The sequence below is a fragment of the Eleutherodactylus coqui genome, chromosome 8 (assembly GCF_035609145.1).
Source record: "Eleutherodactylus coqui strain aEleCoq1 chromosome 8, aEleCoq1.hap1, whole genome shotgun sequence".
Taxonomy (NCBI): domain Eukaryota; kingdom Metazoa; phylum Chordata; class Amphibia; order Anura; family Eleutherodactylidae; genus Eleutherodactylus; species Eleutherodactylus coqui.
Window position 1 is genome coordinate 62,740,636 of NC_089844.1, and position 16,447 is coordinate 62,757,082.

The 16,447-nt window shown below is 40.9% G+C and overlaps 1 protein-coding gene and 1 long non-coding RNA gene across 4 annotated transcripts in view; one reads left to right on the top strand and one right to left on the bottom strand.

Annotated features, from left to right (window-relative positions):
• Window positions 1–292: 292 nt before the first annotated feature.
• On the top strand, window positions 293–8,706 carry LOC136576453 (uncharacterized). 2 transcript variants are annotated; one of them, XR_010786375.1, is made up of 5 exons: window positions 312–414; window positions 1,096–1,173; window positions 2,104–2,134; window positions 4,341–4,555; window positions 5,324–8,706. It is a non-coding gene; the product is annotated as an uncharacterized lncRNA (long non-coding RNA). The 2 variants fall into 2 exon arrangements; XR_010786374.1 differs by lacking the exon at window positions 1,096–1,173 and having other exon boundaries at window positions 293–414.
• A 2,790-nt stretch (window positions 8,707–11,496) lies between these two features.
• Window positions 11,497–16,447, bottom strand: part of COL6A2 (collagen type VI alpha 2 chain) — a 40,782-nt gene continuing 35,831 nt past the window's right edge. Inside the window, exon 28 of one of the 2 annotated variants that reach the window (XM_066575732.1) lies at window positions 11,497–12,902. In XM_066575732.1, the coding sequence (XP_066431829.1) occupies window positions 12,304–12,902 (599 nt within the window). In that variant the 3' untranslated portion in view covers window positions 11,497–12,303. Of the gene's footprint in view, window positions 12,903–14,032; window positions 15,950–16,447 lie in introns of those variants that run through there. The other variant, XM_066575734.1, reaches the window with a different exon arrangement.

Sequence of the window (16,447 nt, forward strand, 5' to 3'; positions counted from 1 at the left end):
GTATACGCATTTCTATAGCTGCACTCATAGGGTTTAATGTTCATTTGTTGCTTAGGTCTACATATATATGGGAAGTATGGCTCATGCCATGTCTTAGCTCCACGAACCAGTTATACATGATATAGAACTGTTTACACAACAATTATTAGAATTGCACCCCTGAACTGTGTTTATTTCATCATATTTGTACGGTGGGACTTGTATCATAGCGAGTTTTAGGGAGTGTCTCATCAGGGTGTGGGCTGTTGCTGAAATAATGGCCAGCTTGATGTCAGTGGAAACCTACAACCTGTATGTTTTCTTTAAGGTATTCCATTTTTACCGTCACCTGACATATTCTCTAGCTCTTCTACTCAACTATAACTTCAGCAGATCATCCCCGAGCAGTCACCGATCTCCCTACACCGGTGGAAGGTATGTGCTATGCTGTGGGCCTATGTTATATGTTCTGGAAGCCTCATTCCATTCTGAGTTCAATATTTCCCTCATATATAAAGAGATTGGTTATAATACGTTAGAACTTATTTTAAAGCAATCTTTACATTAATTATGTAAAATACAAAATAGGTAAATTCTAAAAGAGAAGAGGCATGTACAGCAGTATAAATGGGCTAAAATGTGTGTGTGTGTATATATATATATATACACACACACACACCCTGTTTCCCCCAAAAATAAGACTTATATTAGTGTGTCTTATATTAGTTTTTGCTCTAAAAGATTTCACTTTTTTACTTGTACAACTGCCTGGACACTATTTAAATTTCCTTTTTTATTAACTGTAACTAGGGCTTATTTCTCAAAAATCCTGAAAAAGCATTCTACATTCTCAAAAATCGTGAAAAATCATGCTATGGATTATTTTAGGGGTAGGTTTTATTTTCAGGGAAACAGGGTATAGACATATGTATATATGTATACACATTTTAGCCCATTTACACTGCTAAATATATATATATATATATATATATATATATATATATATATATGTAATTTGCATGCTTTTCATATTTTCTTATGTGCTCCAGTAGATCAAAGAATATCTGATGGTGTAAAATTCCCATAATATTAAATGTTTTTCTCACCACTTTGCAGTTGCAAGGAAAAGTAAGTGAACCCTTTACAATTAGGGTCCATTTTCACCAAGTTCGCTCAGGCAGCCTGTTTATACAGGTACTTACATTTCTTTGTTGAAACAAGAAATCGCTCACTAACTGTTTAAGTGAATGAGAACGACTGAACAACCGGTATTTAAACTGAAAGATTAGTGAACGAGCCAACGATGATTTTTATGCCTGCATGGAATGAATGATGAATGAAAAGTGAACGGGTTATTGTTTATTGTTTGATCATTGGCTGTGTTTACACATAACAATTATCATTCCTATTTGCTCGTTTTGAACAATAATTGTTCCATGTAAAAGCCCCCTAACTGGACTTCTCCATTGGTTACTAACAAAATATATGATTGTGTTTGTCTACAATTGTAACTTAGATAACAATCTAACTAAACTGATAACACACACAGGTGCATTCATGTCTTTTATGGAGCACATTGAGTAATATCCACAGTGCAGGGAGAAAAGTAAGTGGACCTTTCAATTAAATAGCCAGCAGATCCTCCTTTAGCAGCAATTTAGCAGCCTTTGTTTAGTGAACAAGGCACTGGTGAAAGGGAAGGACACATGGTGCGGTCAGGATGTGGGGGGAACTTGCTTGAGATTTTCATTACCAAGTTTCTGCAGTTGCAATCTGTTTTTTAACTTTGTATTTAAAGACCAAATTAACCCTTTCTAATCCACTGTCTGACGTCTGAAGACATTATGATTTAAGGCTGTACAGCTCCGATGTTGGAAGACATCCGTCGGGGTTCTCTTACTGCATATTGCCAGCCTCTCTGTTGTCAGAGCCTATCCAACATGTCACCTCATGCAGTACTGGCTTTAGCCAGCATATAGTGCCATTGTATAACGGCAGTAAAAGAGTACGCCCCCTAGGAAAACCAGGATACAAATTGGATTGGAAAGGGTTAATGATTCATACAGTTCCTATGAGTGGCAGAAACACAAGTGTATGGCTCATTGTTTTTTTTCTTTTTTGCAGAATCCAGTCATAATGGGAAATTCAAACCAAGGTTAGGATCACTAAATATTTGGGTTCATGTGATTTATCTACTGTATTTTCTTACCTACGATTGCTAGACTTTCACTACAAGCTTGGCTCGCAACTCTTCAACAATGAAAAGAGGGACATTTTTTGCATTGTATTATGCTATTCTTTTCTGTTGAGTCATGCCCCCTTTACCCCAAGACATGCCTTTTGTGTCTCCTCACAGTAATGTTGCCCATTAGTGATGTTGTCCCTAAGTGAGTAATGGTGTCCCTAAGTGAACTCTTCACAGTAATGGCATCCTTAAGTGACCCCGTCACATTAATGGTGTACCTAAGTGACCCCTTCACAGTACTGGTGTCCATAAGTGACCCCTCACAGTAATGGTATCCCTAAGTGACCCCTCACAGTAATGGTATCCCTAAGTGACCCCTCACAGTACTGGTGTCCATAAGTGACCCCTCACAGTAATGGTATCCCTAAGTGACCTCCTCATAATAGGGATGCCCCTTTTATGCAGTAAAATTTTAAAAAACAGCATTCTTTTACCACTTTTTCTCCCTCTATTTTTGTTTGTGCCTCTCTATTCCCCCTCTCAATTCTGGGTAGCACGATCATGTGAATGCCGCATCCAACCCCCAGCCTCAGCATTAGTACAGCTGAGGCCAGTGATTGGCTCCAGGCATCATGTGCTAGATGGCATGTAATTATGCTACATGGAAATGAGCTGAGGATCAAAGCGGTGTGGACCGAGCAGTGGTGAGTATAGGCTGTATTTTCTTTTAGTTTCCTGCATTCCCGACTGCCTCTACAGGACATGTTTCCTATCTCACGGGATGGAGAGCTGCCCCCAAAATCCAAGACTGTCCTGTTGAATCAGAAACAGCTGAGAGATATGCAAGAACAAATATTCTCTTACTTCAGGATTTGCTAACACCTTCTGGTTTAGGCCTTTCTGACATCTGTTATAATACTTGTGTATGTGTATACACAAGTGCAGAACTACCAGGCTATCGGGCACAGTAGGTTCTATGGGGCTCAGCAAGTAAGGCAGCCTTATTCACACGACCGTATATGCGCAGCTAGTTAGCTGCATCCAAAAATCGGGCAAAAATCATGACCATCTGAAGCATTGGATTCCAATGTATTCATTCAGATAAGCAGATCATTTTTAGCTGCGTAAAAAAATTGCGTCGGCAAAAATAGAATATTGGCGTCCGTTTTCGGTCTTTGATTTTATATGCTACGTTCAAAGATAGGTCTTGTTCTATCTTTGGCTGAAAAATGCTGGAAGCTCCCATAGACTCCTATGGGAGCTGAAAAAAAAGAGAGGGGGAGGGACTCTAGCTGCGTCCAATACTGGGAAAAGGAAACAGCTGCCAATCAAGAGATTTCCGCGCTGCAGTGTATTTATTTGCCGATATGCTTCAGCCGCCCATGTGAATGGCAGAAAATATGCGGCTAAAGATAGGGACTTGATCGTGGCTATTCTTCATTCATGCAATTTTTCAGCACGTACAGCCAACGTAAAAACTCATACGGTTATATAAAAGAGGCCTCGGATGAATTTATGGTTGATTGAAATGGAACTTTGAAAGTGTAATGCAGATGACATTATTGCTGTATTGTTACATCACTATATATGTTATTGATTCTGTAATTTGTGCATGCTCCTTGTACTAGGACTAGAGATGAGCGAGCATACTCGCTAAGGGCAATTACTCAAGCGAGTAAGAAAAGATTCGGGTGCCGGCGGGGGCCGGGAAGCGGCGGGGGAGAGCAGGGGGGAACGGAGGGGAGATCTCTCTCTCCCTCTCTCCCCCCCGCTCCCCCTGCTCACTCACGCAACTCACCGCTCACCCCCTCCAGTACCCAAATCTTTTCTTCCGAGCGGGCAGGTACTTGCTAAGGGCAATACTCGCTCGAGTAATTGTCCTTAGCGAGTATGCTCGCTCACCTCTAACTATAACATCACTTCATGGCTCTTGAAGCTGTAACTTTGTGGAGTCGAATAGCACTGTATCGTGATACTGCTGGGTTCATTATTTCTAGGCTGTGACATCACTGTTTTATCCCTGTACTATGACGTATCTGTGACCTAACGTGACATCACATACTGAGTGAAATATCAGTATTTTCTGGACCACCTGTTTGCTCTCTATAAATGTTAACATTAGAAATGCTTGTGCATTATTTTGTAATTTAACATCATATTGATTGACTTGTTTCAGGTCAGAGCAACTCACAAGAACATCCCCAACATCACTTTCATCCCCACCCAGAAAATCCTTCCCATCCACAAAAAGACCATGACCACCATGGACACAGTGGACCACAAGTACACCCTGGTCCACATGGACACAAAGTACATGATGAACATAAGGAACATCATGGGCATCAAAGCCATCATAGCAAACATTAAGCTTGTCTAGCTAGCTATGGCAAGGTGAGTCTTATTTATGGAATATTTGTTCTGATAACGGAACTGAAGCAAACTGAAAAGTTTCTGTTTTTTTGAAAACCCATTGAAATCAATAGAGGAAAAACAAAACTGTTTAATTCCACTTTAAATTTGTGTCTCTGCTCCGAAAATGGAACAGAAATGGAAAGCTTGAACCCTGGTGCTTACATCTTATATTGTTTGATAAGTTAGAACATTTAGGACTTTTTGACTGTAGATAAATTATGAAAGTGTGGGGCAGATGTACCAAAACAAGTAAAATGGAAAGACTGAGGAGTAATCCATGATAACTAATTAGTGCTTTCACTTAGCAAAAACCCTCCAAAAATAAGAGGTGGAATTTGATAGGTTTTGAATAGAGATGAGCGAGCACGCTCGGATAAAGCAGTTACTCGAGTGAGCATCGCTCTTCTCGAGTAACTGCTTACTGGTCCAAGCAGGCTCGGGGGGGCGGCGGGGGTAGCAAGGGGGAGAGTGAGAGAGATCTTTCTCTCTCTACCCCCCGCTAACACCTACCGCCCCCCCCCCCCCCCCACCCGAGCCTGCTCGGACCAGTAAGCAGTTACTCGAGAAGAGCGATCATCGCTCGAGTAACTGCTTTATCCCAGTGTGCTCGCTCATCTCTAGTTTTGAAGCATGCCTAGAAGTGTATTTCGTGGGTATTTTATCTCTATGTGTGTAATAATAGATATAATTTACATAATTCATGATATTACATATGTTGTGGACTGATTTGAATTTTTGTATTTGCAGAATTGAAGTAAATGAAAAATGATTCCTGCTGACGGCTTTCAAGAAGATTGTTAGGCTACATTTATATCACTATATAAACAGACAAATATACAGTACTGTACAAACGTTTTAGGCAGGTGTGGAAAAAATGCTGCAAACTAAGAACGTTTTCAAAAATGGAGGGCAACTGTTTGTCCCCACATTTAGGCCTTATTCACACGAGCCTTTTTACGTGGGTATTTAGCCGCGTAAATACATCGGCCAAAAATCGCGACCATCAGAGGCATTGGTTCCCAATGTATACATTCAGATGACCAATTTTTAGCCGCATAAAAACATCATGCCGAAAAAAATAGAGCATAGACAACTGAAATCGGCAACTGAAAGAGATAGGTCTTGCCCTATCTTTTGGCCGAGATACACTGGAAGCTCCCATATACTCATATGGAAGCTGGAAATAAAGGGAGGGGAGGGAGTTTAGCAGCGTCTAGTGCTGGGGAAAAGAAGACAGCTGCTTCTATTTAATCATTAGAAGTCATTCCGAGGATTTCTGCCAACCAAGGCATTTTCGGGCAGCACAGTATTGTTTTGTCATGATGATGCTGAATGGACTCTGCTTAATATCGGGACTCGATCGCGGCTTTTCTTTATTCACGTGATTTTACAGCATGTGCGGGTGACTGTAAAAACACATACGCTCGTGTGAATGAGCCCTTATTCTGTGGCAGTACAGCAACCCCAAACATACAGCCAATGTCATTAAGAACTATCTTCAGTGTAAAGAAGAACAAGGAGTCCTGGAAGTGATGATATGGCCCCACAGAGCCCTGATCTCAACATCATCCAGTCTGTCTGCAGCTATATGAAGAGATAATGATTTGAGCAAGTCAACATCCACAGAAGATCTGTGGTTAGTTCTCCAAGATGTTTGGAACAACCTCCCTGCTCACTTCCTTCAAAAACTGTGTGCAAGTGTATCTAGAAGAATTGATGCTGGTTAGATGGCAAAAGGTGGTCACACCAAATATTGATTTGATTTAGATTTCTTTTCTGTTCATTCATTCTACATTTTGTTCATTGACCAAAAAACTATTAACACTTCTACTTTTGAAAGCATTCTTACTTTGCGACATTTTTCCACCCCTGCCTGAACTGTCTGCACAGTACGGTACAACTTAATAATTCACTGATATATTGACTGCATTATTGCTATGTGAAATAACAGCTAACGTTGTGATTGATTAACTTATTGATTATATGCAGATTAATTCCATTTGCACTGGAGGGTTTGTTCAGATCCAACACACAATCTCAAACAAAATGGTGCAGCATGGGAAAATGACAAGCAGCATGTGAGAAGCTGCATGGACCCCAATATGCTCACTGGGGTCCGTCTAGCGCCATTTGAATCCCACATGTACCCCATCTAGCATGTCTTGTATTTTTGCTGTTTGGCTCTTATAACAGAGCCAAACAATGGAAATCATACCAGATCTCGAAAGAAAATGTGACTGTGAGCTAAGGCTGGATTCACACATTGTGGCAACACTGCAGCTGGGGTGCACCCAAAATCACTGCAACTGAAAGCTGTTTCATTGTTAATGGCCATGCAGTTATGCAGTTAATGGCAGTTCCCCATGCTGCCATTAACAATGAAACTGACTTTAGCTGCACCTCAATTTGAAAGCTGTACCAGTCTCTGTGTTGGCACAGTTTCAGGGTCAGTATGGGTGCACCTCAGCCTCAGGGCTTATTCACACGAGCGTATATCAGCCACTGTTTTCTTGGCCGGCCGATATACACTACCATCTGATGCATTGGATTCCAATGCATCAGATCACTGAGGCGTACCCCTGCGGCATAAAAACGCCTGGCCGGGCGTTTTTACGCTTGGCAGGAAGGATAGCCCTTGGAAATATCTTCCTGGCCGGACCACGGCCGCTGCCATAGACTCCTATGGGAGTTATCCTCTCTGCCCCTTGCCGCTGTTTGCAATGGGAGAGGTCGAGACAGGGCAGAGCTAAGCTCTGCCCGCCCATTACTGGCTGTGGACAAGGGTGGGAACTTAACCCCGCCCCCTCCAATTGCAAACATCCAGAGGGGAGGAGAGAGGAGGTGAGCCGAGGAGGGAAGTGGTAGACAGCTTAGCGCAGAGGTAAGCTGCCTTCCCATGCCCGACGCCATATACTCCGTGCATTACATGGTAGCGTATATTGACTGGCCTTGAAAACACCGACCGATTTATGCTCATGTGAATAAGCCCTAAAGAAAATTCATATGTATCACTTTTGTGTTTTTTCAGCCATACAAAAAAAACCAGCAGCACAATAGAACACGGCTCATGACTTGCCTACTTTTGACAGGCTTACAGTCATTTGGATGCACTTATTTCCCTTTCGTATCTTCCACTAACCATTATCTCCAGATACCTCTAGTTTTGCAATTCTCCTTTTTGCAACACCAGTAATGGCGGCAGAACGGTGTCCTGTATGGTACCTTATCTTGGTGCCTCCCCTGTATGCTGTCATATAATATACAAATAACCCCTCAGTATGGTGCTCAAATAGCAGTGCCATGCATTGGCTGAATAACGCTCCCATACTGTTACCTATATAATGTTATGCAGTACCGCCACCAGCGTACACTACAAAAATGATGCACTTTAAAGAGCCCAAATAGTAGTGCCACACAATGTAATGGGGCAGTTTACCAAGGGGATAATTGCTTTGGTCACACACACCTAAGGCTGGCTCTAGGAAGAGTTCTGTATCTACACTTCATGGTTATGCACCACTGTTTGCAATGTATTGCCTATGATGTAATTCTAATTTTTCTAATACTTAAAGGGGCATTCCAGGGATTCAAAGTGAAAGTTATACGCTTTATAAAATAGCATGTAATTTTGCAATATAGTGTTATAACCTGTTTTACAGCGCTGCAGAGATATTGCGTTTCCTTTGGCCTCCACTAGCTTTGTTCTCCATTGGTACCCAATGATCACGACCTGTATACTCTGCTGTTTTACTGGTCAGGCATGCTCAATGCCTTCAGATTTTGTAATGATGACCGTTTGTACAGTTGTGCCACTAGTCAGTAACTGGCAGCAAGGCATTGTGGGAGATGTAGTTTTTGCACTCCCTGGCAGCCATTTTAAATAACAATGTGGAAATCTGATGCTGGCTGGAAAGCAGCGGTGGTGCAGGTTGTTACAGGAGTTCATATTGATGATTTAGACGAACGCTCACAATAATGGTAGTAGTAAGTGAAAACATTAGAGAGATTTTGAAAAAATCTGGAATACCCCTTTAACTGTTCTGTAATTATTTATTGCTTGCTTTACTGGTCTGTTGTCTATGGATCGCACACCATGTCCTTCTAAGAATAAAACTGATCAAAATAAAAAATTGCATAGTAGTGTATGTAAAAGAAAGGGTATCCGTAGCAATGTTCAAAATGGGCCCTTCATTTTGGTGCCAGGATTTTATCACCCAAGAAGTGTTTTTTTTTTGCCCTTTCCATGATTCTGGGGATAGTTCTCTACCCAAATACAGTTCTTCTGGAGAGGAAAGTCACCGCCAAAGAGAATGGAACCAACTAAAACCAGTCCACCTCTCTCCGAGATCCAGAGGCGTAACTTGAAGCTCCTGGACCCCAGTGCAAAGCCTAGAATGGGGCCCACAACTATAGTGCTTTATTCATATTACTGAGCCTTATGGGCCCCCCAAGGCTCCTGGGCCCGAGTGCAACCGCATTCCCTGCATCCTCTATAGTTACGCCCCTGCTGAGATCCCCAGAACATTGGTATAGTTGGCCTCTATGATCTCTATGAGGGCATCCTCTATAGGAAATATGTTTTTTCACAGTAACATAGGAGATTCTTTACTGAGACTATGGAACTCTCTGCCAGAGAATGTGGTGAAGGTGACGTCACTGAAAGAGTTCAAGAGGAGCCTGGATGCCTTTCTTAAGTGTAATAATATTACAGGTCAAGTCTGCTAGATTTCAGAAAAAGGGTTGTTGATCCAGGGATTTATTCTGATTGACAGATTTGGAGTTGAGAAGGAATTTTTTTTCCCCTAACATGAGGAAACTTGGCATATTTCTCTCTGAACTCAGAAGGTCTCTGAACCGATGTGGGTCATTTGCATAAAGTTTCAGTGAGGCAGTTAAATTAAATTCATTATTTTATGGCGTTGATAGATATTGTGCACATTGGAAATCATCAATATGCCTTATTCCTCTTCATAGCCTATTTTCCATAAAGACATTGGGGCATATTTAGGAATGTGCTAGAAGAGTAAAAATAGTAGTTAGGTCGCATGCACACGACCAGGTCAGATTACGCATGTGGCCTAACTAGCTGTCCAAATTCTTAATTCTCAATCTCAATCGATTTCCGCTTGTGTAGAGGAAATTGTGTTTTGCCATAGCATGCTATAGCAGGCATTTGCTGCGGAATCTGGAGGCAGATACTCTCTCCGGATTCCGCAATGCAAATCTGGCCGTGTGCATTCGGCCTTAGAAAAACCACTAACAGACTTTCATTGGGCAACAGTGTAGGATCCTGGATAGTGTACAGATGGTTGCATTGCACTTACCTGGTGGTGTTGTGATCAGGGCACAACATCCATAAATCACATATTGTAAATATAGGAAGTTGGGACATCAAAGCATTCTGGTGTCTGATACCTTTTGTGATAGATACACTTGGCTATCTGCTGAAGAACTTTGCGAAGGCATCTATGATTTGACACTTTATGTACTGTGGCAAGTTGAGGTCACTTGCCTGTGGATCGCTGACCTCTCAGACAGAAAAATGGGCCACCACACGTGTAGAAATGCTTCATGAGACGTGGATTCTCTTTAAGACTGGCACCTGCCAGTATTTATTTTACAGCAAACAGCATACACAAACAAAGTCCATGTGCAATCCTTGGTTCACCACCCACTGGGTCACCGTCACTACCCCGCCCGGGGTGTCTAGAGGGCGTCTTCCTCTATCAGACGTGCGACTGACACAAAACTGGTCCGCACGGATCAGGCTCCCAGTTCCTGACACGGCATCTCCATCGCTTCCACTGGTCCACACTGGACCTCAGGCTTTCAGCCCTTCCAGCTCACCTGAGCTGTAACTTCCCCCTTACTTCTGGCAGGAACTGGCTTTTATGCAACCAATTCCTGCTACACTCATCGGGTGTTAACCCTATCTTTTACTTTTGCAGGTATCAGACTGCCTGACTAGCACCCTCTGCAGGCTAGTCTGACACTGCTCTGCTACAATACACAGAGATTTATTAATGACAGAGATGTATTGAGCCATCTGTGACAGATCCACTGAAGAAAAGGCATCTTGTTGGTTGGTCCTTTGGTCAGCACAGCATGCTGACACTCTGGGGCAAGTAACAGCACCTAGTATATGTTTTGTACTATCACTTATTTTTGATCTCAGCTCTAATTGGCCATATCAGCTGCTCCCAAAAAGATGCTGGGGTGTACAAAAGCACATTCTTCATTATGCTTGTAATAATCTAATTTTGTTTTGAAGTGCACCTCTAGTCATCAAATACATTATTTCTTACCATAAAATATTTGGAGGTGATACAATTTTTCATTGACTTCCCTGCAATCCTTCAACAGACTGCAGATTGTTTGCATAAAGAATTCTACAAATTACAATTTGATGCTCTTCTTAAGTATATTATACAGCTTACCTCTGAACTGAAGTACATTTTATTTCCCATATGCCCCCTAACACTTCTAAAGGGGTTGGGTCAAGTTCTAAAGTTATACCCTATCCACACGATAGGGAATTACTTTATGATTGGTGGGGATCCAACTGCCCGTTGACAAGTTAGCCCCTGAGTAAGTAGAGCTACATGACCTCTCCATTCACTTCAATGACATCACAGAAGACTATGGAGTTCAAACACTTTGGTAATCTCTGGCGATGTAATTTGAAGTGAATGGAGTGGTAGCCTGCCTGAACGACCTCCACTCCATTGACTTAGAGACCGACTGGACTCCTGTTCTCGGTATTGGTGAGAGTCCTAGATGTCGGACCATCACCGATCATAAAGTTATCCCCTATTCTGTGGCTACGGGTAACTTTATAACTTGGCATAGCCCTTTTAAGAAAGGTTGCTTATTGAGTGCATTTATTTCCTAGTACCCCATGAATAAATGAAGACACAATATGGCAGGAGAACATTTTATTGTCTTTACAGCAGGATATTTTAGGACAAAGAGAAGTTATTCTCCTAATTCCTAGGTTACTGTATCACTTGACAAACTGTTGTAAGGGCGACATTTCCTTTTACAGATGTACAAAAATACATTTCTATGTGACCAACCCTGTGCCCTATTCCATCTCCTGCCACAGGTTTAATATTCAGGACACGACTTGTGACCTGCAGTTAGCACCGCCTGAATGTGACATTGACCATGCCTGATCATGAGACAACGCATAGTGCACACCCAAGAATGTTTTCCTGTTGTTACACAGTTGCAACACAAAAAGATTCCAATTTTAGAAACAATATTAATTATACCCTTTAACCGGCAATCGAATGTAGATGTATATGTGTGTACAATTCCCAACCACCATGTCATGTGTTCACGATTATCGTTTTTCACTATTCACTTTGGAAGAAATATACCCCCAATTTTTTTTGAAAATCTGTCTGTTTGTGTATCAGTGTATATGTATGTGTTTCTAGTGGCTTTATGTGCGAAATCTGCATTGTAGGGCACAATTTATCGAGACATGAGAAAATATTTTGCCGTTACTATTTGCATGTTTCTAGAAATTTTGATTTAGAAGGAAAATAGTCATTGTAGCCTTTCTTCCAGCATGGGGTCAAGTTACAGACTACACAAGGCTCATAAATACTGATATTTTCCTATTAAAGAAACTGTCAAACTCAAGAGCAATGTGTAGTGGTTAAGATAGTCATGTAGGAAGATCCATATTTTCTCATTTCTTGATAAATCTAGGCTTCTGTTTAACAAACCCAACGCACAAATCTGTCCATAAATGCGCTTTCAGCGAGTCTGCCATAATCACCCTCTTTAAAGATGGCTGCGTTCTCTCCTAAACTGAGCTTCTTTAGCACCTGTGTATCAAGGTCTGATCCAACAGACACCAAAGTAGACACAACGTTGTGCTTTTTCATGGCAGTCACCGCCTCCTCCAGACCCTCCTGACCAGTAACTCCATCAGTGATAAGGATAAATGAGGCTTCTGCAAATTTCCTTGAACCTTTGGCACTGTCCCCAAGAATATTATTGATGGCATACACTATGGCACTTCCAATATTAGAGGATGAGTCATAGTAAGTAAGGCGTGATAGACCTTGGTAAATCTCTGTTAGATTATGGGTAAGTGGGAATACCACAGCTTGCTCATCCTTTCCACCATACTGTAATAGAGCCACACGAGCATTGTTAGTGTCATCATCTTTCCTTGACAGAGACAGGCGCCTAGATACCTCCTCGACAAATGTTGATGCTTGTCTGAAGTTTTGCTTTCCGATACGTTCAGAACTATCCAGAAGGAAGACAACATCCACTGGGCGCTGGGTGCATTGAGCAACTGCAAGTTCTGTAGGGAAAAGGTGTATATATGCTATGTATACAGCTGATATACTCACTAAATATACTAATTAAACCTGCATGAATGTGCAATATATAGCTCACTGGAAATGTAGGCTTTGCGGTTTATTAAGGAATTGCATTGACAATATCTCCCTAATAAATATCTTCTAGCCAAAGTCTTCATGAGTGAGTTTGATTCTCATAAAAGAGAATGGCAGTAGAGAGAAAGTAATATTCTTCACTGTTGCAGAAAGTTTTTTGAAGTAGCCTAGAAAACTGTATTATAAATGACACATGCAAGATAGAGAGCCCTGTTACAGATTCTGCATCTATATAGATGTATATTAGGGATTTAATGTGAACACAATGGCCTATAATATCAAAGTAAGTCTACTAAACAAAGTCAACTAACTTATAATAGCACTTTCTCAACAAAGCATATCAAAGGGGTATTCCCATCTCAGACTTTTATGGCCTATCCATGGGAAAGTCCATAAAGGTCTGATAGATAAAAATCCCACCATTGGAACTTACATCTATCTTGAGTTAGGGCCCCCACTACCCTGATCACCCTAAATATGGTGGTTGGGAGGGCAGAAAATGGCCCTATGCTGTTACAGTACTTCCCCTAGAAGTCAACAGGAGTTGTGCAAACAGTATAGCAGTGAGCTACACTGTTTCCATAACTCCGGAGCTGCAGCAACTGTGTCGTTCCAAATGACTTCTATGGGATTTATGGAAACAGTGCAGTTCAGCTGAGCTAGGCTGTTTCCATCAGACTCACAATGAGTGGTGTTCCCATAACTGAGATAAGAGTCTTTGTAATAATAGGCTTATAGCCCTTGTAGCAAAGATATTAAGGCTCTCTAACTGAGTAATGCTACAGTGTTATGAGTGCCATATTTTAATTTTGTGTTACATCCCTAAGTTTCTATCCAAGAGCAAAATATGATTGTTCCCAGCAAGAGAAACCAATTAATCTTGTAGATATGATACCTTTTAATGGCTAACAAAAATACATGATGGTATTGCAAGCTTTCCAACCATATTGCCTGAGGAAGAATCCTGAGAGGTTTGAAAGCTCGCTATAACATCATGTATTTTTGTTAGCCATTAAAGGTGTCATATCTACAAGATGACTTAGGTTCTCTTGCTGGGAACAATCACGTTTTGCTCTACTGGCTAATGTGGTACCAAATGTTTTTCATTATCCAAGAACAGAAATGGATCCCAAAAGTTATAGGCGGGAAAACATTTCCAGTTTCCCTTTATGCTCCAATCATGGCAAAAGGTATATGGGTGTAACACAGAATAAAAATCTAAGTGTATGAATTCCCTCTTTCTATGTATGTTGCAGTTCACAAACTATATTTCTCTGTATACATTCACACAAGAGCTCATACAAACATGCATACATTTCATAGAGCAATGAGACAGACAAAATGACAAAAAAAGAAAAAGAAATGTGAAAGTAGATAATGAAGGACCGCTACAAAGAAACCTATTTCTAAGCAATTCTTTAGAAACAAATTAAGAAAACAGATCCTTATCCATTTTAAGTTATAAGTTTTAAGTACTTTAAGAGTGGCCAGTACAGCGGAAATCAACTGATTGCAGAGCTGGCTGCTACTTACAAATGGTTGTTTAACTCCATACTAATGTACATTCTTGTTGAACACTTGGAAGCTGCGAAATGTGGAGTTGTTTACAGGGTTCTAGAACCTTATCACTGCTTCAGCTGCCCCTTTCTTTGTCCGGATTTTGTTAAGGCCCTTTTACACGAAACGATAATGGTTCAAAAAGTTGTTTAAACAAGTGAAAATAAACACTAATCGTTTAATGTAAACACGGCCAACGATTGAACACTAAACAGTGATTTGTTGACTTATCGTTCATTTCATGCAGGCATAAAAATCATCGTTGGCTCATTTGTTAATCGTTCGGTTTAAATACTGATCGCTCAGTCATTCTCATTCACTTATACAGTGAATGTGAACAACTGAATGATTTAGTGAGTGAATGAGCAAACGATTTATTTGCCTGTATAAACAAGCTGCCCAAGCGAGCAAGCGAACTCTGACATAGTTACCCAGAAAGAAAAGCATGTCTGTCAGAGACAGATATACTGCAGAGACAGCTGAGGCAGCCATTGAGATCAAAGTCCTTGCAAACAATCACTCAATGCTTTTTATTTTGAAGGGAAGGGAGAGTGGATATATTAAGATTACCTGTATTGAAATCTTAATTTTCAAGTTTTGAGTCAAGTTAAAAGGGTTTTTTCTATGACTTTTCAGTAAAGAGAATAGGACTGAGCTTGTTGTACCATTCCAGTCCGCTATGGGGCTGCGTAAGTACTGGTGCACAGTGGCTCTGGCAAACAACTGATTGATGGGGTGCCAGGTAAATGACCACCAGCGATCTGATATTGACTTTCTATTCCGAGGATAAATAAAAGTCTTCCAAAACCCCTTTAAGCATTAAGGAACTGCGCATAAATATATTGGTTAAATAAATAGCTTTGCATTAAACTTTTATTTGTAACTATATTAGATTTTATGCAATATATTTATATATTTAGTAATAATTTGGCTAAGCCAGAGTCCTGTCTGGGGTAGAACTTTATATGCCTGTGCCTTTGTACATCTACTGAATTATCAAGTTTACATGGAGAACATTCATTAACTTCATCATATATGCCTGTTAAACCTGTAACAGGTAGACACTTTCTCTATGACCAATGTGCAATAAGAAGACTGCTTTAACAAATTCCAGTTAGTGCATTGGCATCGCCTATAATGTCTGCGTAAACCTTTCTAAAAGAATCAACAAACAGCCCGGTCCAGTTCTGCCTCTCGTCTCCGTTGGAGAATTTGGCTCTTTCAGCCGTATAAACCATCATAGCAATGAGCTGGGAATGCGTTGGGGGCTCGGAACTCGCCTTCTGAGACTCAAGGAAATCAGCAATCTGAGGGACGGTTTTAGGAAAGGCGATCTCCACACCCTCTTCATTAAGGTCGTAATTAACGATAGTTTCGGGGTTATGTCCCATCCCACCTGCAAGTGAGGGCCAGAAGGACAGGGTCAGGGTTCCCTTTACCCTGAGACAAAAAAACATTAAACTGCTTATAGAATTAAAGTCTGTTCTGACTTTCCTTATTTTATCATCCTTGACCACTACATTTTAGTTAGTCACTTCTACTTATTCAAACTAGTTGGGTCTGGTAGTTACCATATGAGTTATATCAGAAATGGCATGATAAAATTATTTTCTGGTGTTCTAGTTGTAGATGCAGTGATCAGAAGTGTAAAAGAACTAGAGTATCCTGCAATTCTATGGTGTTATGGTGCAATTATTTTGCTGTAAAGGCTTCCTTTGTGCTACCAAGGAAATGTTTCGTCCTATCTGATATCTAGGTGAGATTAGTGTTATTCAGCTCCTTGCTGCCTTAGAAGTTGGAATTTGTCCCGAGAGTGGTCATGTACATATACAACTGTTATATAATAAAATTCACATACTTATCACATGCTGCAGCAAAGTAAAGAAATGTAAAG